Source organism: Caloenas nicobarica, chromosome 1 (genome assembly GCF_036013445.1).
Source record: "Caloenas nicobarica isolate bCalNic1 chromosome 1, bCalNic1.hap1, whole genome shotgun sequence".
Classification (NCBI taxonomy): domain Eukaryota; kingdom Metazoa; phylum Chordata; class Aves; order Columbiformes; family Columbidae; genus Caloenas; species Caloenas nicobarica.
In genome coordinates, this window is record NC_088245.1 from 208,486,853 (window position 1) to 208,512,937 (window position 26,085).

The 26,085-nt window shown below is 39.5% G+C and overlaps 1 protein-coding gene across 1 annotated transcript in view; it reads right to left on the minus strand.

Annotated features, from left to right (window-relative positions):
* Nucleotides 1-26,085, minus strand: part of DLG2 (discs large MAGUK scaffold protein 2) — a 770,443-nt gene that overhangs the window by 540,116 nt on the left and 204,242 nt on the right. The window contains exon 3 of the mRNA XM_065626935.1: nucleotides 22,583-22,744. Within this exon, the coding sequence (XP_065483007.1) occupies nucleotides 22,583-22,744 (162 nt within the window). The remainder of the gene's footprint in view (nucleotides 1-22,582; nucleotides 22,745-26,085) is intronic.

Here is a 26,085-nt window from a genome sequence, read left to right on the forward strand (position 1 = left end):
GAAGGGTGTAAGTAGACTTAGTTGCTACACAGGGATGTTGTGAGATTGCCTAACTTTTGTATTTTTAAAATATTCTTATCCTCAAGTGTTATGATTAGCTGATATATAGCATATTCATTTTAATGGCCACCAGTAGTTAGCCAGAAAGTGTATTTTCTGTTTTATGGTTTCATTAAGTGTCCATAAATTTATGCGTCTAAATTTAGCTAACTTAGCATTTATAAGAGCGCTTTCACTCTGGTTTGATCTAATTCACTTTCAAAGAGAGCAGCTAAACTCTTCTGAACATCCCAAGCTAGTGTCTTATTCCTGATGTATTTTTTGGAAAATCCTTAGCTATAGTAGACTAGGACAGTATTTAGCAAAACAAATAAATGCAGTTATGAAATAGCTTTACTTATTATTTCTTGAACTTACATTTCTCATTTGGTGACTGTTCCTCCCATGCTTTTGCTGTTGTAATCTAGAGTAACTCTCATCTACTTCACTTTCCTCAACAAATTTAGCCTGGAATACCCAAGAGACAAAAACCTATGAACAAGTTACCACAAAATAATGTTCTAGGTGAAGAACTCGAAGGACCAGAATAAGTTTCAAATAAATGCCTGTGTAAACCCATTTGGACTCCCCTTGTTGAACAAGAAATTCTACAGCTGAGGAAGAATTTTCCCTGGGTGCTGATACAGAAAGAAAATTACATGGTCTTTCATTACATCCTGAAATTCTTGATGGTAAACTAACCTATCACAGCCTTCAGAGATATGATAGTTCATAAGCCTTTTTGATACTTCATAATCAATTAACATTGTGGAAATAAGGATGTGGTCCTCCCCTGTACCACCTGAAACCAGAAGCCCTATTAATGCAAACACACACATGAGTGTAATTCACTGATGAACTGTGAGAAGCCCTCATGATTATGCTGCATGATATACTGAATGAGATAATGCCCCAAAAGAAAGGGAGAAAGAGAATTTTCAAGATCCATTTCAGCTGGAATTGTACAAGTAACTTCCCTTTGACTTCACACTATTTAAAAGGTTAATCCAAAAGACACAATTTTTCCTATCTAGATCTTGAAATCAAAACTATTTCTGAAAAATATTTTTGAAGGAAAGAGTAAAGAATGGAACTAAAACTAGTAGCACAACACAGCTTTTTTATTCCATTTTTCTCATTTGTATTTCTCGTATCTTACATCACCTTCACAATAACTTATTCATTTCTCCCCAGTGTTTATTACAAATTCCTCATTTGTTCCCGTTCTAGTCTCTATTCATTTTGTCTACTGTGTGTTTTTTAAAAGACTCTACCCCTCTTCACACCTTGTAGATGTTACCCATTACCTTCCTTTCTACCTTACAGTAGTTACTGTGTTAAAATATATTTTCTATATACCTCAATCTGGAAAAGAGAAGGCTCCGGGGAGACCTTATTGTGGCCTTTCAGTACTTAAAAGGGGCCTGTAAGAAAGATAGGGACAGACTTTTTAGCAGGGCCTGTTGTGATAGGACAAAGGGTGATGGTTTTAAATTAAAGGAGGGGAGATTCAGGCCCAATATGAGGAAGAAATTTTTTACACTGAGGGTGGTGAAACCCTGGCCCAGGTTGCCCAGAGAGGTGGTGGATGCCCCATCCCTGGAGACATCCCAGGCCAGGCTGGACGGGGCTCTGAGCAACCTGAGCTGGTGCAGATGTCCCTGCTCATGGCAGGGGGGGCACTGGGTGAGCTTGGAAGGTCCCTTCCAATCCAAACTGTTCTATGATTCTATGATTCTCTGAAGAAACTTGCCTAGCTGCTTTAGCTAAAAGAAGCACATACCGCACTGTAATGAGGATAAAACTCTGGATTATTTTAAAAGATTGCAGTTAAGAATCATATATAGGCCTTCATTAAAAAAAAGATAGGCTTCTTTGCAAATATAACACATGTACATATACATTCACGTGTATATAAATATGACTGTCAACTGCTTTACAGTCTTCCTAAGAAAGTTAAATAAGATAGAAAATTTTGAACAAATTCAGGATCTCTGAAAGATGGAAATCAAATCGTGCATTCAGCTGAAAATTATGATACATTTGAATTTCTTAATAACTCATATGCAATGTCATACAAAACACAGGATGCTACTTGAGCAGAATGCTTAAGAAATCACAGCTGAAACAGTATAAGGTGCTTCATCCCTTTTTCAAATCATTCATATGTAACAAATCTTCAAAAAGACTCTGAACTGGAATTCTCCAAAGCTTTTCCCACAGAACAGCCCAGTTTGAAACTTTTTTCCTTCTTACCTATACAAAATGAAAAGTAGCAAAGTAGCCAAACAAAACATACTAGGCCTACAGTTAGGCGTCTCATACCATAATTGCTTTTTCTTTTTCTCTAAAACACATCAGTAAAATGCCCTTTGAAACTTTATTTTACACCAGGTGCCTAATTGAAAAGTAATTTTAACAATACTCCAAGTAATGAACAATACCATGGCATTTAGATTGAATACCTCATTGACTTTAATCAGGACTTCTGCACAAATATAGATATGTCCAGTAACACATATGCACACAGTTACGACAAAGTATAATATTAAACACTTTGGGTTTGATCTTTTCATCACTTATTTGACCATCTTTTTTCCCCATTCCAAAAAGACTTTCTCACACTTGACAATAGCTATAATTTGCCTGGCTGATTCTCGATTTTTTCCTTACTGTAGTTAATTCAAAATGTCATGATGTCATCCGTTTTGTTTTCGTTTGTTTTAAATCACCAAATTATTTAGAAAGCTAAAGTCTAGAAAAAGCAAATAGTGTGTGAACGATATTTTATAAAGTACTTGTCAGAGTTTAACTTCTACATCCTCTGTAATTAATTACAAGGTGTGTTATAAATGTAAAACTAAAGAGTTTGTCATTTCCTTTGGATCTAAATATAAGAAGCTTTAATTTATATAGTAGTATAAGTAGAACCAAGTATTATTCATGGAAGGTTGGATCTTACAAATCCTTTCTGAACTAATTTAAATCCTCTCTTTTTTCATTTGCTGAGGGGTGGGGGAAGAGAAGGAAGGATTGTAACCAAAGATTGTGGCAGAGCAGAGGAGCACAGAACTACAAACCAGTAATTCCAATATTTGGATTAAAGCTACAGTGGAGTGCACCATACCTGATGTCCATTAGGGACTTTTTTACACTACCTGACCGTGTATCACCCTGATCTCTGAGCTGGATGTCAGCACACCAGATACCTCAGCGGGAAAACTTAAAGATTGAAAAACTGAGTCATAACAATTTGAAACTATATATATTCAAGTGCATTCCTAAATACAATAATTAATTATATTGCCCTATTATGTATGTCGATATTAAAGGCAAGAAAATTGTTGCACTTGCCCTGGACTTAAAGAAACCCAGAAATGGCACATCTTGTCTCTCCCAAGCCATATTCTCCTTATTCTTTGGAACATGGTGCTGGAAGCAGACATGATGACTTATCCTTAAAAAGCCTCACAGGTGTGCAACATTAAACAGTCAAACACTTCCAGGTTTAAACCTCAGTGATGACATGATGAGTCTCTTTTGTTTCTTTTTGAGGGGGGGAGTGTCTCATGAACATTTGGAAAATAACCCAGCGTATCCTTCCAAGAGCAGAATGGGAATGCAGGACTTAAGTGGCAAAACTGCAGATTTTGCCAGTGTCACCCATAGATGGTTCATTGCATACACTGAGTTTACTGTTCTAGAGTTCACAGTATTCAGTGTGGAAATTGTCCATAGTTAAGGTGTGAAGGTAGCTTTTATTCTGTATCTTCGTAAATCAAAATAAAAATTCAAAGCTAAAAGGTTTGCTGCATGTGTTCTCAGAAAGTCCGTACACATTTTGACACGTATTCCTCATAAACTTGTGCGAATAATGGATTCTTCATTCACTAACCAAACAGGGATAGAAATCAGGTCATATATACTTGAAATTTTTCATTCAGTCCAATACAGAAGTTTTTATCTGGGAGAGCAAACATTATTTCTTTTACTAAGCTTACTTTTGAATATTTTGTTCTATTTTGGAATGCCAGTTTAAAAATGCAAGTCCAAATTTATTTTGCAGTTTTGAAATAAAATGTTTTGACTTTTCCAGAATGAACCTTACATTAAAAATGTCAATACAAACACTGTAATTTCTGGGGGTTTTTTTCTTCTTCTTTTTTGAGATGAAATTGTTTGTTGACATTGACTTGAAGCAGCAGAGAGTTTTAAGGTAAGACTCAAATAGCATTTGTGGCAAATTTACTATTAAAAATGATTCCATTTGTACTCATGGTAAACACTCCATGTAGTTAGATTCTTAGCTTTAAGCTATGATTTCTGACAATAAATATGCACATGTGGATTTTTTTTGTACTGAAAAGTATAGTTTAGTTGCAGTCATGTCACCTAAAACCAAGAAAAAAGGAATTAGTATTTTCCCATATGTAAGCATGATACAACTCCTTAAATATTTTAGAAGGATCACAAAATGTTTATTAATTTCAGGACACTGCTTGAAGAACAAGATGAAGTATCAAATTGTACTGCAAAAGCCCTAAGAAGGTATCACCATCTTGTAGGATCTGCTTTTTTTTTTGGTTGATTTGATCTGAGACTAGTAAACTGATCGGGAAATCTTTACAATTTTATTTGCTCTGTAGCAGTAACTCTTGGTCAAGTGAAGTTGTGCATTGACTTGTGCGACCCCTAAGGTTACATCAGAAAATTACTCCTTCCATGTATTTAGGGCTTTGTAGTCTACACTAAACAAGACGATTATCATCAGCTTTTACTAAATGAAATTAGTAGATGACCAGACTACTTCGACTAAAATATCTTTTGTTTCCCTCAGCCCCTGTATGATCGCATCGGTCAATAATGCAGAAAGGTAACAGGAATGTTCCAAATGCAATTCCTTCTCAATGATCTGTTTGTTAGAAAAAAGTCAAAGTTTTGTTAAGACCATGATCAAAATACAGCATAAAATTCACAAGTAAAGTTTCGAGAGATACACTTTATTTTGATTATACGTTCTATGTATAAAACATGTATGTATAAAACATACCACAAGATAGCAGTGGGGATTCTTACACGAGTGAATTGTGAAGAACTGAAAACAATACATCACATTTCCCATCCACGAAGAATTTAACACCATACTGCCACTGATGCCTATGTTAATTTTTTGAGAGTCTAATTCACAGTTCAGTGTGCCTAATTCACCTCTTAAAAATCTGCAGATTCCAGAAATTGCCACTGAGCTAGCAGATTTCTGGAGTTTCCAATCTGCACAACCTTGAAAATGTTATATTCAGGTTATTACGTCCTATTAAATAGAAACCTATTTGATCAGAGAGAGACCTATGGGACAGCAACATGCATTATACTCTACGGCTTAACTGAAAACTTTCTGAAAACATAATTTCCTACCCATCTGCATGTTGCATATGATTCATATGTTCTGACTTTTTTATCTCCTATCTGAAAGCTCCTGATTTTTCATGTTGTCTCATGAAATATTTCCAGATTTCAGACAAATAGACTCATGAGCAGCAGAATAAACAAGGCCGCCTCTCCTGTGCTTTTGAGTTGTCTTGTTAAATTCTCACGTCTAACAAGGTGAAGCCAATAGAAGCTTCTGCTGTGGTGGAAATTTCACACTTTCTAACTCTGACGCCTCTCATACTTACCTGTATTGATTCACTGATATCTAATTCCAGATGAGTCCATGCTGCATCTTTCCTGTATTTGCTTACCTCCAAAGTGGAAGAAAAACAGAGAAGGGAGCAAAAATCGGCATCATGGTCTAATACAGCATTTTGTTCAGAAAACATTAAAAATGATCTTTTTCCTTTTACCATTGCAATCTGTGTATTTCCTTTTCTTTTTTATTTTTTTTAATTTTTAAAAGCTTTATGTTATATAACTTCTTATGGCATGAGAATGTGTTCAATTTTTCAGTTATTGATTTTTGCCATTCATTTGTAAATGTTTTGCTTAGTGAATTCAGTCACTACTGTACTTAAGGATTTGTCCACAAAGCTATAAGCCATTGCTAAAACATCCAGTTAATTAAGTATGTATGAGTAATTTATATTTCCATTTCCATTGCAGATTTGCATATTTTTCAAAATTATATTTTGTCATCTGCCTATTCTTCCAGATCTGTTTAATTCATCTGAAATGCCTTACAGCTTTGTCTTGTTTTCACTATCCAGAATAATTGTGTGCCATCTGCAAATTGCCCTGTGCCTGTCTAGCTATTTCCCTCATAAATAATTACAACATTTGTATTTCTATAGCCCATTCTCGGCCAGATTTCGAACTGTGTATAGACTTTCCCTGGTCCAGATTGTCTTAGAATAACCTTAGCTTCCCTTTTGCCACACTGCAAATAGTCCATTTATTTATTTCAGTTGTTTTGATTACTTAGATTTTAGTCTTCCATAGTATTTTATTTTTGGAAATATTTCCTTAGCACCTTAGAGTGATGGGACTTTTTCAAAGTTATTTGGTAAGTACAAATAAATGACTTCAGCTTCTTTTCCCCTTATTTAGTAATACACTGACACTATCAGAGATTCCATTAAGTGAAGATAAACCTGTTTTTCCTTTGCAGAAGCTATCCCTGTTCCAATCCCATTACCTTTATCTCATTAAAAGTATCTGGCACAGATTTTCTGATGTGTAATTCCCAAGATCATCCCTAGCATTTCTTAAAAGACAGACAAACATTCGCTGCCATCCAGTTCTCTAAATAGAACAGCTGTGATACTGCAAATTTTTATTAACTACCCATCAGTCATCTTATTCTACATAATTAATACTACTTGTAAGAGAGAAATATTTTTGTGCACCTTTTTTCTTTTGCAAAAATACAATACCACCAGGTCTTAAAAATCTAGAGTTAAATTACCTCAACTGCAAATTGGAAAACAGACTTTCTCTAAAATTCTCTGGAAAACAGACTGTACCAAGCAGATACAGTTCTATGCTTGTAGAATCAAGTTTCATCTCCACAGTCCTGGGACCCTTGTAGCCTGCCTAACAAGAGACCTGTTAACACTGATAGTCCAAGGCTCAGCAAAGACAACGAAGGCAAGTTAGTGGTAGATTCCTTTCACAATGAGGTGTGTGAAACCCTGGCCCAGGTTGCCCAGAGAGGTGGTGGATGCCCCATCCCTGGAGACATCCCAGGCCAGGCTGGACGGGGCTCTGAGCAACCTGATCTGTGTGAAGATGTCCCTGCTCATGGCAGGGTGTTGGACTAGATGGGCTTTGAAGGTCCCTTCCAACTCGAATTACTCTATGATTCTATGATTCTTTGACTCTATGATTATATTATTCTATAATTCTACGATTCTATGATTCTGTGACTCTATAATTCTATGATTCTACTCTATGACCTTAGTACTTCAGAAAAATGGATGAGTCTGGATGAAATACAGCATGGATACACAGGGTCAACATGGTCTGCCACTGCACCTACTCTACTTAGTCCTTTAGTACTGTTAACGACACAAAACACTGTTGTCCAGTGCTCCCAGAACTTTCCTCATCTTTATTTGCAAAAAGAGCATTGTGTGAGCTGCCATAGAAAGGATAAATTGAGGATAGGGGTGGTATTGAAAACATGAAGAATGTTATTTCCTGTCTTCTCCATCTTTTTAGTGTTCCATCCGATGTCCATTCTTGCCTCAGACGCAGCTGCCTGGGTAGCCTCTACCACCACTTCCCTCAGCAAGTGGACCTTCTCCTTCCCCACAGTCAAACAGATGTCAGAGGAGTCCACACATTTTACAGGCAAAGGGTAGCCAAGAAAGACCCTGCCTGCCCAGGCAAATAGGCAATTCTGGAGGAAGAGAAAACATTTCCAGAGCATAAGGACTTTTTGCAAGTTCTGCATTTTGGTATTCAGTAAAGTGTTGCCCTGGTGATTTTTCATTTTTTATAGCAAACTGTTAACTTATTTCTTCTTAGTAGGATCTTATCACAGGTTCAAATGCCAGTGTAGCCCCCAAGACATTGCCAGAGAACAGAATTACCGTACACCATGGTGCCTTCCACAAGTGCTCCCACAAGGCAGATAGTGCCAGTACGCTAAACCCATTACTAAATAGTAATTATAATGCTCTAATAAATAATATTATGGAGAATTTGGATAAGACCATCTACCTAGCATAGGTCTTCAATATCACACTTAGTAAGTCAACAGACATCAGCTGAAACTTTTTGTGATAAGAGAGGTGAAGATGGGTGTCCCCGTGAAAAAGGGGTCCCCACAAGGATGTGCCAAACACTGCTACGCTTTATCTCAAGCCTCTTAATGAAGCGTTCACACTACCATCATTAAGAAAGCTTATTTGTACTAACCATTATGAGGAAAATTATGTTGAAAACCCACTTAGTCGAAAGTATAGTAACACTCATCAACTCAGTTCGACATGTAGAGAATTAAATCAAGGACATTAATTAACACATTCACTTGGTTAGGGGGTTAATTTTTACACTAGGCAATCATGGCAGATTCTAACTGTTTAGATATCTTAAGTTAAAAAAAGACTCCTATATTCTCAGACCCGTTTTCAGTTAACACCAAGGGTCTGGGTTTTTTTTTTCAAAATGAGCATATTTGTCTGTGTGTTTCTCACTCAGTGAGATGCAGGGCATCAGTGCATTGCTAATGGGAAAAAGCCAATAAATGTAATAAGATAGCACTGGTCTATAATTCAGCCTCAAGATATGAACATCTCTAGCTAAGGAAATTAGAAAGGAATTATGCAATAGTTTAAAAGTAGATATAATTTGATTATAGTAGATTGAACACTAGATAAAATTTGAATATACACATGGATTCCTATTAATTTCTGCTCACTTGTGTTGGTTTTAGCCTAGACAGCTCCGTGGTATTACAACATTTAAGCTTTTCCTCAGCTTAGGACAATGGAACCCTGCACTACAATCACAGCCCCTGGGTAATACTATAACCTACATTATCATAATCATCATTCAGATTGAATTAAGAGGCTTGGAAAGAATATGCATCTAGGGAGGAATCTCCAGACCAGTCTTGCTTGGATCATTACTGATAGCTATAATGAGAAAGGCAGTGGAATATTTGCTTTGATGTATTCAGGGCCCTGGAAGGACTGCACTAATAACCTGGTCAATAATCTTGATGTAGCAAAGACAAGACAATCTGAGCTTTGCTACAGGAGGGTGAATTCAAGAACGGATGAATTTCATCTTCTCCCACACCTCTCATTTTATTATCAGATGAGATTCTCAAAAAGAATTTAAAAGAGTTTGTGGCTTAGAGTCCTTTGAAAATCAAAGGAGCTGTATTGCTGCTTAAATTAGGCTGAAACCTACTTTTCCCAAAAGCCTGAATATAAAAGGATCAGGCTTTTCAAGATTATATATAAACACAACCATCATCCCCGGGTTTAGCAGTGTTTGGGAAAATTTTGTACTTATCCACCCACACATGATCTTACTGAAGTCTGCAGAGAGTTCTCCCACAGATGGATGTGACCCACCGTGTTAGTATCTAGAATGGCAGAGCAATACTAACAACCCCAAATTTCAGTCAGGAAGGTCCAGCAAAAGTCACTTGAAGGCTGCTATTTTTGTTAAGGTTTCCTCCTTTGTAATCCCCAGTGGCAATGCAATGAGCAGCTACTACATAGGCTCAGCCTCCTTTGAATATTAAATTACTGAAGTTTAGAAGAATTTAATTAGTATCTCACCTACTTACCATCTTCCAAGGATGCCTCTGCTACAATTATGGCACTACATTACAAGCAATTTCAGCTTAATTGAATAACTTGAGCAAAACCTGGGTTCCAATTGCCAGAATTATGTGTATTAAGATAGCTATAACTGAGTTAAAAAAACAGAAAAGGTGAGATGATCACTATGCATGCTGTGATAAAAGGTTTATGGCAGATACTCTAATTTATTCACCCCTAATATTACCGTACTGGCAAAACAAATATGTTTAAATAACATTGCAGGTATACCAGTGGTCTGGGTGTGAGCAGTTAAAGAATTACAAAGTCAAATCAGGCTGTCAGGTACCAAAATGTAGGGTCTAACATTTTTTCAAATATCTCCCTTATTGTTTTAACAGTTTATGCATCTTTGCCCCCAAGGTGCATATACCTGTGTGCACTTTGGCCACTGACTGCCAACCTCTGTTCTCATGGTATCTCACACACAACTGTTTGTTAAATGCATTTTCCTTCAAAAACCTTGAGCCAGAAGCAAGAAATTTAAAAACTTTCAGAGACAGTGAGAGCGGGACAGCAAAAGAATACAGGGACAAAGCGCAGATTTGATTTTCCTCAGGCTGTTTCTGTACCTCACTGCATTTCATGTAGCTCCAAACTGGCTCAGATCCCGCCCTGGTCTGAGATAATGACCTGGCATAGGAACTCAGCTGCTGAGTCATTCGACTTCAGCAAGAAAGTATGAGAACAAAAGACGTGGTGGTAAAGTCAGTATATGAAAAGTTATGGGAAGCCATAGATGTACGTTTCCGAGGGCTCAACAATCCAGCTGAGTATATAGAGTTTCTAAGTCATTCTGGTCTGAAAGTTAAATCTGTAGTGGGATCTACTCTGCTTCTCTGCAGCTGCGCTGTAAAAAGTTTGACTACAGAGCTCTCCAAATGAGGAAGATAGAGCCCCTAAACACAGACACGTACAGTCCTCCAAAGGCATAAAAGTGGAAATTCCCAGTATGTGAAGTGCTGAAAGAGAATATGAGAAGCAAAGTGAGTTTTTTAAACTAATCCCAACACTTCACTTTAAAAGCAATAATATGCTGACATACTGATGCTCTACCGCTTTGCTCAACACTTTTTTTTCTGCTGTTTAGAAACATAAATACTGACACGCTGCTCTGCCTGTTTGATTATCGCCTTTCTCTGTATATGCAGCTCTTTCTTTCTTTGTCTTTGAGGTACAAGTGTTTAGTTGTCCTTATGGCCTAGTTCACACTAACGGGATTAAAATTCACTAATCCCAGTATCTTTAGGAGAGTGTAGGTAAGCAGCACTTTCAGAAATGGAAACCTGTCTTGGGTATTTTATCTGAGATTGCTTGAACCGGTTTTTCAGACATTCTGTGACATTACAGCTGTTAGTAAAGTATAAGCAATTCAGAAACACCCTTGTCTGCACTTTAATATACACATTCCCATTTGCCTTACGTAAATATCAACATCTTCGAGATACTGAAAAAACAATGCCTTTTCAAAACAGAAGTGAAAGTAACCCAGTTTCAGCTGAAACCTCTAATTCAGTTCAGATCTGCTCAGTTTGCAGATTCGTTGCAAAATAGTAAAAGAAACCAACTGCCTAACGACTGCTAAAGAGGAAACAGCAGCAATTTGAATGTGAAATCAGATGCAAGTGTGGTCTTCAGAAGTTGGTTGATGACATTAACACTCCTGGAGTGTTAAGCCGTTAACTTCGAGCTTTCTTGGCCAATTTATAGTAATTACTATAAGCCTTTGTACTCACATGCTATGTGCTATCACTGAAAATTCTATTTCCCTGCTTGGCATTTGCTCATCTACTTAATCAGAGACACAATTTGTGACACTGACTTCAAAGCAGAAATTTCTTTATTTGTTGAAAACTTCATCACTCTTTTCAGCCTTTCCAATGTCATGTTATCAATTATAACAATTTTATGAAGTCAATTATCATGTTTAATGATTTTTTTTTTATTTGGAAGCAAAAACTTCACCCACTAAGGGCTGATTAAATCCAATGCAGCAATCCAGGCAGATGCTTATTATAACTGTAGAGGAAGGGAGGCTTTGAAACAACTAACTATGCATATTTTCTTTGAGAATGAGATCACTTTCTGCATAACACACTTCAATGTAAAAAGCTAAGTTCTAGCTCTTATGTATGTAAAAGACAGGTTCTTATCACATTTGGAAGACAACAGATGCAAGTTGGTGTTCTGGAGTCTGTTGGTTGAAAAAGTCAATTGCATCTGCTGTGTACAGAGCTTCTATAAGTCTTAGTAGAATTAAAAGCTGCCCAGAGCGCTGCCATTTCAGTGGGCAACTCTGATCCCCTGGACTGGATAACATTCAACTGTATTTCATATTGCTTTTGCTTGTGAGGAAGAAAACCCACCTTCCAGCCTAAGAGAAATCAGCACAAACTGTGCATAAGGGCCATGTACGACAAAGGGGAGACACCGAGTCTCCTCCCCAAAAAGCAAGATGGTCAACAAGAGTGCAATTGTATTCAACAACAAAGGTATCAATTGATGCATGTTAGCAGCTACTGGGTACAAACTTGTACTTTGTGGATGGCTCACAGTATTAACAAAATCCATGTGCAGGTATAGGAATGGATATCATAGAAAAGTAAGGAAAGAATACCTAAAGGAGAAATACAGGAATAGAACTTGAAGCCAATACAGAATTTGGAAAAAGGTATGCTGATTAACTATGGAAAACGAAAACAATAGCATGGAAACAGAAAAGACAGCAAACAGTACTGTGGGAAATCACATTAGTAAACACTGGAGATCTTAAAAATTCACCTGAGTCATCAAGCTTGCTGACTGTTTTTTGACATTTTCCCCAATTGCATCAGCTTCAGCAGCAATATTGTCTTTAAAAGATTATTAGAAAGCAAGTAACATGATCTGCTGAAATAGATATGTTGAAAGGAACCAAATGGCAAAAAGCATTTTTGTTAGGAAATATAGACTCTCTTAGCTTATTGAGCTATTTGGCATACCGCTTCTTATAAAACTTGCTTAGAAACTGCTTATATAGAACTTGTTTGGCATAACTTGGTGTAAGTAACTTAAGTTTACTTAGGCTGCAAGCTGTGGACTTAGGAGCTTTCTGCCTAGAAGGGCTCAGCATTGGTTCAAGCTAGAAGATAAGGGAGCTGTTGATCATCAACAGGAGCTACATCCCTAAAGATAAGTTAAGGAAGGGAATGGCATGTCTAAAGAAGTCAAAAGCCTGCAGAATGTGAGAACTTCTGAATGTTTTAGCTATTGCTAAGGACTTATTTTTCTTCCGAGCTGCAGGTGCCAAATAGCAGCTAACAGACAGCACCTAGTTTGGTGCATGCAGAGATAAGTGATGGCCCGTCTGATGAAAATCAAGGGATCCACTGGAGAACCTTAGACTCTTAATTTTACAATTGGCCCAAATTGGCATACGAGGGGTAGGAAGCTTATATTGTAAGGGTATAATTACCCAGGGTTTTCTTTGCTCGGGGTCCCTCTTCCATAGGAACCTGCTATCTGTGCCGTACCTTGCCAAATAAAATACTTATTTTAGAGTAATTTCTGGAATACTTGCCTGACACTGCTTCAGGATACCTAGGGTGAAGAAACTTCCTTAACAGTTTTCCATTTAGAAGTCTTTCTGAGAAGTCACAATTAGCTGTTGATACCAAGATCTAACACCATAATAATCTCTAAACCACTTATTTAGGCTAGATTCTTGAAAAGACATGGAAAATAATAGCAAATTCATAAAGATTTCTCTTTTTTCTTTTAAATGCTGAAATTCTGGTTTTGGGGTTTTTTGTTTGTTTGTTTGTTTGTTTTAACAGCTCCACAGTGCACAAAACTACATTGCAGCAAGATGAACAAAGAGGCATGAGAAAACAGGATTTTAAAAAGAAAGCACTTCGAAATAAAATGTGTATTAGCTTAAGTGCTTCTTAGTCAGACTGCCAAGATATTCTTCCATAAAGTCTGACTAAACAGATTCTGTCCTCTTCACGCTGGAGGCTGCGACCATCCAGATCTTCTAGAGCTGCAGAATTCTGGTTTGTACTTTGTTTTACACCTGATACTGACAAAATCCAGAATATTTTTCATGTATCACATCGCTGGATGTATAAATGCATATATCTTCTGTTGAGTGAGCGAATTATCAAGATATTCCTCAGCGGAAAGGTATTACGGCAGTTTAATGCTTAATTTAAAATGTAGAGTACATTCCCAAGCGTCAGGAGTAGCTGAAGTCTGACAAAAGGGCATTACAGCTACTGAGCTCAGGGAGAAGCCTGGTGTGAAACCTGTCTGACATCTCTGAGAAAAATCCCTCCTGTTATGGTCTGACTAATAACGCCAAGGTGCTTTATTGCATTTTTCATCAGTAGGTCACAAAACACTTTGGAAAGGTGGCAAACATCATTACAGATACTTTGCATATATACTGATATTCTTGTACTCCTAGAGTTGAAGAAAGGAACTGAGAGAACATACAAATCTTATGTCTATAAGCATCTAGTACTGATTCCCATGGATTTATTGAATGTATTTCATCTACTTCAGCTGGAAAAACACTCACCTTCATAATAGCACGTCTCTCTCTGTTTATTTTATATTCTATAACTATTTCATATGGCCAGTACATCAAGTTAAAACCAGTTCAATGAATTATAGGGAAGCAAGGAGTAACTAGTACCATGCAAAACATGGCAGAAAAACAAGGAGAAAAAAAAGGATTTCTAGAATCTCTAATTTTCTGGACTATAAGTGAGTGACATGTTGAAGAAATACTTGCAATATATCATAATTTTTCAAAAAATAAGTCCCAGGAACAAGATTATCCTTAAGGAGAAATCTGTAACCCGAAAAGAATAAAAGATAAAACAGCTAATTAATCCTAATGGATGAAGCACCCAGTAGATGAAAAACAGAGAAAATCTCCTCAAACTGCAATTCAGATTAACATTTGAAAAGACCTTCAATACTTAGGAGGCCCATATAAAGCAAACAGAGTCCATAGCCTGAAAATATCTTCAGATTCCTTTGAAAATTCCTTTATTCTTCAGATAAATCTAACAACATATAATGGGCTGGTAGATACAGAATTTGCTTTGCTTGTGTCCATCAGAGGCCATAATTCTATTTTGCCAAAAAAGAAAGGATTGCAATGCCTGAGGTTTACCTTAAATTGTGGAGATTTCTCCAATTAAATCACCCACTGACAGAAGCAATTTTGTTTGGTTTCTTTTTAATTCTGTCAGAAGCTAGAAGGATAACAAGATACTGTCTGCAACAACATCAATCATGTGGAAAACATCCATCAGAAATCCAAGGCAAAGAAGTCAAGCACACAAAACAACAGTTATCTACGATGACAAAAAAAAATCATAAACTATTATTCATTAGTAACTATTCTTCGCTGTAACTTTTGAATTTTTCACCGCTTTAGGACTTTCTTCACAACAAGGTTTGCAAAAAATGAAAGACATTCCTTCCCACATGAAACTGGGATACAAAATATTCTTCAGAATACTAATTCATAAGCTGCTTATTTCACCCTGAAACATAATGAAGTAAAAATTCAGAACTACTTTTGGCACTTCTCTAAGAGTAAGAACACGCGTAGGCACATTTGTGTGTTTCCTTGGTCTCTTTTTAATCCGATTGCATTTTTGTATTAAAAAACACAGATGACAGATACAGATCTGTGATACATGCTTATCTGTTGCTAGAGTAGGAGATAAGAGAAAAGCAGCACATGATTAAACATGTAACAAGCGTTGTATCTTAATTAAGCAGTCTGCTGAATATTCAGTGGAACTCACTAACGGATACAGACTGCAGTGTGGGGCTTGGCAAATAACTGCATATTAAAAAGGAGAGGCTGAAAAAAAAATACAAAAAAACCCCAAAACAAAAACAACAATAACAAAAACCCATGAAAGCTAGGAAGCTACCAGGGCAGAGATCAAAAATATTATAATAAGATCATTGCTGCTGGGCTGAGCCACCCCAGGGCTAAAAAATGGCTCATGCAGATTAGCTATACTTATGAAATCTAGCCAGTGTAAGCAAAGAAAATGATGCAAGTTTAACTTTTAGATGGCTTGCTAATATATCCATGGGTACATTAATATGTCCTCTATATAACCCCAATTAATTTTGTAACTGCAAGGGAAAATTTCAGACTTCTGTTGCTGACAAATGACAAAGCATCAGCCTCTCACAGGCTTCCACGGCTCTTTAAGAGCCTCTGAAATGCAGCATCTTGATCTGGAAGAACAGCTCGTGCTGTGGCACAGTCTCAAGTGTTTGTCACACCTGAACAACAGAAATTAAAACAAATTCAGCCTTATCTTGTTCTCTTCCCTATCTGAACTTCACCTGTAACATGAGACTATTCGCCAGTAATAGGAATTGAGGATGTTTAGCAGCTCCGGAAAAACAAAACAAAACAAAGCAAAACAAACACAGGGTTTCTTACCACAGTTAGGTGATCCCTGCAAAAGCACTAGGAAATCTAAGAACACAGGAATACTGGGCACGGTAATGCTAAAAGCTGAAGCAACCAGCTTCTCCTGTGCAAACCTGATTCCCTGGTAGCTACAATTACACGATCAGAGGAATTTCCTGCAATTGCTCACTTAGAACAGCGACACAGGTGAGTGTATTTTCTAATGTTGTTTTGCAGCTCTGTGCAGCAACCTTGCCAGTGAATGTACAGCTCATGTGATCCACTGCAACATCATGAGTCTTGGAGTTTGCTTATGTCCGCAGCACTTGTGACCAGTGGATGACTTTAAATTATATACAGGATTCAACGGTAAAAAAATTGTCCCCAAACTTTTTGAATTGTGAAATGGACGCGTTGCATCTGGGGAAAAAAAAAAAATCCATACAGAACATTTTGTCCTCCGTTTCCAAAATGACTTTAGAACCCAAATTTTATTGAAGTCAGTGTTAATTCATGAAATAAACAGCTCTTACCTAATCTATAGTTTTAGTCACAAAAATTACTCTTTATGATAGTTTCCAGGAAGCTCAGGCTAAGACATTTTCTACAGATTAATTAATCACCCAGGCTCATCATCAGATCCTCTTTCCCTATCTTTGCTATTAATAATTTGTCAGAGAAGCACGGCAACCATTGTAGTGAGGTCTGACCCACACTTGGACATGAAAGGCTTCATTAAAGACTGAAAAGAGGGTATGCCAGGTTCCAGGAGCTTTCCCAGGGATGGTCTTCCTGCAGCCAGGTGGATAAAAAGAACTATACGAGTGCAAAGGACTCTTTACACACTCACCAGAAGATGGGAGTTGGCAAATAGAGAGCTCTGGCTTAGAGCACAGAGAAAACATGTTTTCCCCACTAGATAAAACCAATCTCAAGAAATGGGTGAGATAGGGGCATTTCCCATCAGCAAGGAAAAACTAACAAATGCAACCTATGTGCTGTGGTGATGGGAAAAGCAGATCTCCTGTAAAGCAATTTGCAGGAATGTCAGTTCACGTAGAACCTTAATTTTGGAGACCGCTAAGCAAATTAATTTCCCATTTGCTCCATGTGGAGATGTTTTTTTTCCTCCACTGGAAAGCCATTCCGTCAATCCTGACTTTCTCTAAGCGATCAGCAGCTCTGCTGGGCTGCAGGACAGTGCCCTGGGACAGAAAGAAAAGGAGGAATATGCAGAGCGACTCTTTCCCTTCTAGAAAGTGAAGCCATCAAAGAGAAGACAACTGAAGGGGTTACAAAACTTCCTTGTTTAAAAATATCTTAGGCTAAGATAATAACAGTAATTTACTTGGCTACTTGTTTTTGCAAAACTGCCGTTGATGCTTACACTCAAACCTTGCATTAAATTAGGAAATGCAGATAGTAGTTGGAATAGCCTGACATTGAAAACGTTCAGGGACCAAGGAGATACAAGATCCTTACATGGATTTTTACTTTTAAGCTTATTTAGATAAAGTGGCATATACTTAAACCAAAAAGAAGTCTAACGTCACAATAATACTAATAAGGTTCATTTAGAAGCCAGAGTTATCGTTCATTTTACGAACACTGATTAGCTCTCTACCAAGGAGGAAGGGAAAGAGAATCATATTTTATTTAGAAACAGAACTTGCATGTCTGAATTTCAGGCACAGCTGTGTTCTATTCAGATTTCCCAACACACCAGGGATTCAGAAGGCATCTAATTTCTAACAAGGTATTTTTACTGAATTAGCACTTTCTAAGCCATGTACGAAAAAACTCCACGTCACTGAAGCGTTAAAGACGCAGATCAAAGAATTCCAAGCTTACTGCACCATCTAGTGCCAGACGACGGAAAGTGCGAGAAACCAAGTTAAAACTATTCTTTCATTACATTACATACTGTTTGCTTTAACAGATTAATAAAACACAATTTCATCACCTCCATAAGCTGAAAAGAGCATTTGCAACCTTAATATGGCAAGTCTCACAAAACTTCTCAAATTTTAGCATTTTTCCTAAATGTTAATACAGCCATGTAACTGAAAATTTCCTTTAACATTTTTGTGTTTGACATTAAAAGTTGCTGAGGCTGTTGTAAATTTTATTTCCTCCACACTAATAAGTAGATCAACCTTTAACAGAAGTTCGCAGCTTTCTAAAATCAAGCATTTTCTAGAACTAAGTTGAGGGTATGGGAAATGCTAGAGGAAGAAAAGTAGTAGAAGAGCAAAGTTCATGCAAGAAATCTTCAGTTAAAAAAGTAAAAATCACAATGAAAAGAGGCTTCACTTTTGAACAGAACTGTGCTTGCTCATTGTTTTCTTGTGAAAGGAAGTGATCTGGCTAATGCACACTATATTTTAAGTACTTGAAAGATAAGAGGACATTATTCAGCATACAAAACTAGTGTTAAGGTCATTAACAAAAAGTAACCAATAATGATAAAACTCCACTAGGATATTTCTAGGCTACATCAAACCATATAATCTGGAAGTTGAAATCACAGCCAAATTCTTTAACAATATGTACACAGCAACATGATGCCAAATTTAAGATGCATCTGTATTATGCAACACAGTCCCATGTCAGGCATTTTGAACCACGTATCTTCAAAACCATGTTCTGAATCCTTCCATCCTGGGGGTTAGAAAGTCTTTCAAGAATCCCTGGAATGTTTTGCTTGGAGATGTACACAGGGGTATAGACAGGGCCACGGTTTCTGTGCCTGAACTTCAGTCAGCCACAAAACTTGTAACTGTCATGATGGAAGTCTGTGCTCAAGCTGTTCAGATGGCTGATGGATGCACACTGAGATGTTCACTGGAAACTAGGGAGCACATGCAGGGTGAGGGTAGCCTGGAGAAGAGAAGGCTCCAGGGAGACCTTATTGCGGCCTTTCAGTACTTAAAAGGGGCCTGTAAGAAAGATGGGGACAGACTTCTTGGCAGGGCCTGTTGCGATAGGACAAGGGGTGATGGTTTTATACCAGAGGAGGGGAGATTCAGGCTGGACATGAGGAAGAAGTTTTTTACACTGAGGGTGGTGAAACCCTGGCCCAGGTTGCCCAGAGAGGTGGTGGATGCCCCATCCCTGGAGACATCCCAGGCCAGGCTGGACAGGGCTCTGAGCAACCTGAGCTGGTGCAGATGTCCCTGCTCATGGCAGGGGGGGCACTGGGTGAGCTTTGAAGGTCCCTTCCAACCCAAACTATTCTATGATTCTACAGTAGCAAACAGATGGCTGGGGGCACCCGTCAGTTATGGGAGCTGGAACAAGCCACCTGAAAGGAAGTTTTCTGATTGTGTGTCCTTTGCAAATTTCTTTCCGAATGACTACAAACATACGGAAACAAGCAACTCTTTCCTCTGCCAAACACAAGTCGCTTGGGAAAAGTGATGGGATTAAGACGGATGTGTGGCTTGGCCTTGGGAAAACACTTCAGTTCCAAAGCATCTTAACTAGATTAATTTTACGCTCAAATATTTTTATTTTATGCTACTATTTCGAACACAAAAATATTGAGCAAATCATCCTGTCATTGGTGCATTTCGAAGCCACTAAACACGAAAGACTGCCTCAAAAGTTTTTGGGGAGGTGCGCTCTGATGCCGCAGACCCCCCAGTGAAATTCAGACAGTGAAATGCAGTCAGGCCATGACTTAACCCCACTCAGTCATACATCTACCCCCTGCTCACACGACGCGCTTGCCGGCTGCATGGCTGGTTAGACAGACAGTCCTAGTGACACACAGGAGGTGATGTGATCCCTCTCGTGGCAGAAGCAAACTCGCGGCTTTCATTTACACACATTTTCCCTCTGCACCAAATGCTCCGACCTGTATCCAGAAAACTGGGGCAGGATGAGTCAACCTTTCCAGTGCAAACAGCTCTTGGTGGAGTTTCTTGACAGCTTTAACCCACTGCAATCACCAGCATCTTCTCACTCCTAAGACTAGAGTTGACAGGCTGTATTTGGATCCCAGCATTTGTTATGTATCCTCAGAGCAGGATTCCAGCAGTTCTGCCTCTCATGAAAGGCAACAAAATATTGAAACTGCAGGCACACTTATCTAGCAAACCTTTAAAAAACAGTATTTACATATCCCTGGAAAAGCACACTATCATTTGAGAGGCAGTATGCCTCACATTTCACCATTGTTCAGTGCAGCCATGTTTACACAATAGTGCTCAGAAGGGAGTGGAATACTTAATATCCGACTGTATGTTGGAAAGTCTATAATTCAAGACAACAGCTGATTCGGATTTGATTTTGGAGCATTTGGAATGCTATTTTTCAACTATGTGGAAATCACTGTGACAAAAAGCTTCTGAACAGGGATTTCAGTCAATTTCCAGAAACAAAAGTGATTCTAAAGCAGATATTTCAGATAGGGAGGTACTACAATGCTATCAGCTTTAGGAGAAGGTTTACTCCATCCTCCTGAGCTAAATCTCTACTGAAGGTTAAAAGACAGGACATAGACTACAGAAGAAAGCAAGCAGAGACTTCAAAGCTATCTGAAGAGACAAATCACTAAATTTAGATTAACTGGCAAGCATGAGACACTGTGAATCTGAAGGAAAGAAGGGAAAGGAACAGAGTCAAAGACAGAAATCCTCAGGCTAAGGAAAGAACTTGCAAAAGACACTTATTTCCAAGTGGGAACACTATACAGCTCCTCTCCTGCCATCACTTCAGAAAACAGCAACGGAAAACAACTGTCTCCTGTCACAAGAGCAAATTAGACTGGGAGCTGTTTTAAGGCAACTCTAGATGTCTGGGGAAACCCTTCACCTCACTTCACAATAAGCTTTTTATCATCATTGCTACATTATCAGCTTGGATCAGGCAGCCTTACTTGAAAGTCTCCATCTGTGAAGCAAAATATCTGTTTTTGACTTTAATGAATAAGAAGCACCACTAAAATCCTAATCCACCAGGAACCCTACAGGAGTGGGGACGTTTCCCTTACAGGCAAGAAATTGCTTCACCTGTGTTTGTTCCCTGAGGTTACACAGAGGCCACATGGAAGCAAACTCCTCCAAACAACTAAGTTGATCTACTACAGCATAGCAAGATATATCACTGCTTGATACTGTTGGCTTCTGCAGTAGATGTTAGGTAAGCAACCTGGAAAGCTGCTGAAACATAAGACAAATGGCATACAAGCTACACACTGAAACAACAAGAGCAGAGGACAAAGATTAATTCACATGGCTATTCCATGAAGGATTAATGAACAGCGGCCACATTCACATCAATCTTTAATACTAAATATTTCCTTTCACTTGTAACCGCACTGTAATCACTCCGCTAGGCAAGCAATGCCCATTTCAAAGGCCTGGAGCACCAGAAGGAGCAAAGCCTATCTGCCTTGTTTGCTGCTTAGTTAATTGCCTGAATAAAACCATTGCCCAGAACATCACCACCTTTAGTAAAAAAATATTATTTTTTCCCCTTCCCAGGCCTAGTAGAAAATAAAAATAGGAAAACCATTATGCTCATCACTCCATCCATGCTCCTTTCATTACAGAAGCTTTAGGAACACCTTCAAACTATTGCAGGCTTATTGAAGAACTAATGTAATTTTCAGAAATTGCTTTCTTTTTGGTTAATATACAGGTTCACCATGAAGATAAACACCTTTTGCCCAGCAAAATATATCAGAGAACATCAGACACACATACTGAAAACCTTCTATACTTTATGAATAGTTGCCTTAGTTAACAGCGAGATGTCTCTACATCACTCTGACTTGCAACAAAACCCACAGAAAACAGCAAGAGCTTGAGTAGTAAGGTTCTGAATAGTGGCAAATGAGCTCACTTTTCAGGCATAACTTATGAATTTGATGTAGCTTTTTGAGAGATGCAAAAACCAGGACTCCATCAGATGGTTACATTTACAGTACTTCAATTTCTGAACAGAGACAATCAGGAAGGGAAGTCTGCCATTCCAAAATCACTATGACATTGAGGCCAAGAACCTGCATTATTGCTTTCTCAATGTGCACGAAAAAAAAAAAAACACGCTTACTTGCCCGGAATGATTTTTGCTCAAATGAAAATCTGACTCAAAGTAAAAAGGTCACATCTCAACACAAAGCTCTGCCAATGAAACCATCACCTGTTACACTGCAGTGAGCCTTAAAAACCCATCACAGGACAATCTATCACATCACAGGACAATCAATCTTCTTTCAAATAGAAGCTTGCCTGTTTGTACAACAAAATAAGTTTCCCAAGCGTTTCATGCTACGTGTTTTCTCGTATTTGAGGACCAAAGCTACAGTGAGTATCAGTCCTACCTTCAGAGGAGAAATGTGCGACTGTAAGACATATCCATGGACATTCTCTATTTGAGACAAGTTCTTCTCTGACACATGAACAAGCTCAGGGCCTCTCACTTCGTGGGTTAATCGAGGCAAAGTATGATCATGTGGAGCGTCCTCATCTTGATAACGATATTTCTGGAGAAAAAAGATAGCAAGGAAGAAAAAATAAACTTTGAGGAGGGAATCTGCATGTATTAATGTAAATATGGAATAACAGGTAAAGTATCAGACATTAGACTGTGTAACTCTTAAATTTCCTAATCTGTTCTGGAGAGAACACCTCATTATTTTTTTTAACTTTTCATCAAAGAGAGAAAATATAGTATATCACACTGATACACAAAACTTTCACCGTACAGACCGTACAGCAGGGAGCAGGAGGAGGAGAGGAGAATGTAAATCAGAAATGGAGTTCATAAGTCTTTGACAATGACAGAGGGGCAGATAGTGCCATTGTAAATGTCATTTTCAGCTGTTAGCAATATGCTAAAATATTGGAATGGACAAAATCAAAGACTAATATTTATTTGGAAGGCCATATAGAATCATAGACTCAAAAATCATTTTGGTTGGAAGATATCTTTAAGATCATTGAGTCACAGAATCACAGAATGTTAGGGATTGGAAGGGACCTCAAAAGATCATCTAGTCCAATCCCCCTGCCAGAGCAGGAACACCTAGGTGAGGTTACACAGGAAGGCGTCCAGGCGGGTTTTGAATGTCTCCAGAGAAGGAGAATCCACAACCTCCCTGGGCAGCCTGTTCCAGGCTCTGTCACCCTCACTGAGAAGAAGTTTCTTCTCAAATTTAAGTGGAACCTCTTGTGTTCCAGCTTGAACCTATTACTCCTTGTCTTACTGAGCCTGGGTCCATCCTCGTGACACCCACCCTTTATATATTTATAAACATGAATGAGGTCACCCCTCAGTCTCCTCTTCTCCAAGCTAAAGAGACCCAGCTCCCTCAGCCTTTCCTCATAAGGGAGATGCTCCACTCCCTTAATCATCTTCGTTGCCTTGTGCTGGACTCTCTCCAGCAGTTCCCTGTCCTTCTGGAACTGAGGGGCCCAGAACTGGACACAATATTCCAGATGAGGTCTCACCAGGGCAGAGTAGAGGGGAAGGAGAACCTCTCTCGACCTACTAACCACCCCACTTCTAATACACCCCAGGATGCCATTGGCCTTCTTGGCTGCAAGGGCACAGTGCTGGCTCATGGTCATCCTGCTGTCCCCCAGGACCCCCAGGTCCCTTTCCCCTACACTGCTCTCTAATAGGTCATTCCCCAACCTGTACTGGAACCTGGGGTTGTTCCTGCCCAGATGTAAGACTGTACATTTTCCCTTGTTATATTTCATTAAATTTTTCCCTGCCCAACTCTCTAGCCTGTCCAGATCTCGCTGGATGGCAGCACAGCCTTCTGACGTGTCAGCCACTCCTCCCAGTTTGGTGTCATCAGCAAACTTGCTGATAGTACACTCAATTCCCTCATCGAAGTCATTGATGAATATATTGAATAATACTGGTCCCAGTACTGTCCCTTGAGGGACTCCACTAGATACAGGCCTCCAACCAGACTCCGCTCCATTGACCACGACTCTCTGGCTTCTTTCCTTCAGCCAGTTTGCAGTCCACCTCACTACCTGATTGTCCAGTCCACACTTCTTCAGTTTAGCCGTGAGGATGCTGTGGGAGACGGTGTCAAATGCTTTACTGAAGTCAAGGTAGGCCACATCCACTGCTCTCCCATCATCAATCCACCTTGTTATGTCTTCATAAAAGGCTATGAGGTTGGTCAAACACAACTTCCCCTTGGTGAAGCCATGTTGACTGCCCCTGATGACACTCTTATCCTTGATATGTCTTAAGATGGCACCAAGGATAAGGTGTTCCATCACTTTCCCAGGGATGGAGGTGAGGCTGACCGGTCTATAGTTGCCTGGGTCCTCCTTCTTGCCCTTTTTGAAGACCGAAGTGACATTTTCTTTCCTCCAGTCCTCAGGCACCTCTCCCGTTTCCCAAGACTTGGCAAAGATGATGGAGAGCGGTCCAGCAATGACTTCAGCCAGCTCCCTCAGCACCCGTGGGTGCATCCCATCTGGACCCATGGGTTTATGGATGTCCAGATTGCTTAACTGGTCCCTAACCCAGTTCTTATCAACCAAGGCAAACTCCTCCATTGCCCTGCCTTCCTCTGGGGCCTCAGGGGTACGGGGCTCCTCAGGACAGCCTCCGGCAGAGTAGACAGAGACAAAGAAGGCATTCAGTAACTCTGCCTTCTCTGTATCTTCTGTCACCAGGGCACCCACCCCGTTCATCAGTGGGCCTACATTGCCTCTGGTGTTAGTTTTATCTGCCACGTATTTGAAAAAGCTCTTCCTGTTGTCCTTGACCCCTCTTGCCAGGTTTAACTCTAAGGAGGCCTTAGCTTTCCTAGTTGCCTCCCTACATCCTTTAACAAGAGCCTTATATTCTTCCCAAGTGGCCAGCCCCTCCTTCCATGATTTGTAAACCCTCCTCTTCCACTTGAGTTTGCCCAGCAGTTCCCTGTTTAACCACGCAGGTCTCCTGGCTCCCCTCCTTGACTTCCTACATGTCGGGATGCTCTGATCTTGAGCTTGGTAGAAGCAGTCCCTGAATGTTAACCAACTGTCTTGGGCCCCTTTACCTTCAAGCAGCCTTGCCCACGGGATTTCCCCCAGCAGTTGTTTGAACAGGCCAAAGTTGGCCCTGCTGAAGTCCAGGGTTGCAATTCTGCTTGCTATTCTGCTCCTGCCACACGAGATCCTGAACTCCACCATCTCATGGTCACTGCAACCAAGGCAGCCCCCCACCTTTACTGCTTCAACCAGACCCTCCTTGTTAGTGAGGACAAGATCCAGCAGCGCTCCTCTCCTAGTCGGCTCCTCCACCATTTGCATCAGAAAGTTATCGTCAATGCACTGGAGGAACCTCCTAGACTGAGGCTGGCTGGCTGAGTAGTCCTTCCAGCAAACATCAGGGTAGTTAAAATCCCCCATAACAACCAGGGCCTGTGACTGTGAGGCCACGCTCAGCTGCCCGTAGAAGGCCTCATCAACTTCCTCACCCTGATCTGGTGGCCTGTAATAGACTCCCACAACAGTGTCACCCCTGCCAGCCTGCCCCTTAATTCTCACCCACAGACTCTCAACTTGCTCCTCAACCGCACCTGGACAGTACTCAATACATTGTAGTTGCTCTCTCACGTAAAGAGCAACTCCACCACCACGCCTGGCTGGTCTGTCTTTCCTGAAAAGGACATGGCCATCCATGACCACATTCCAGTCATGTGAGCTGTCCCACCATGTCTCTGTTAATGCCACCAGATCATAATCTCCTGACCGAACGCAGGTTTCTAACTCCTCCTGCTTATTCCCCATGCTGCGCGCATTGGTGTACAGGCACTTCAGGGAGCGAGCCGAGTACACCGATTTCACCCTAGGGGTATGGGAGGCC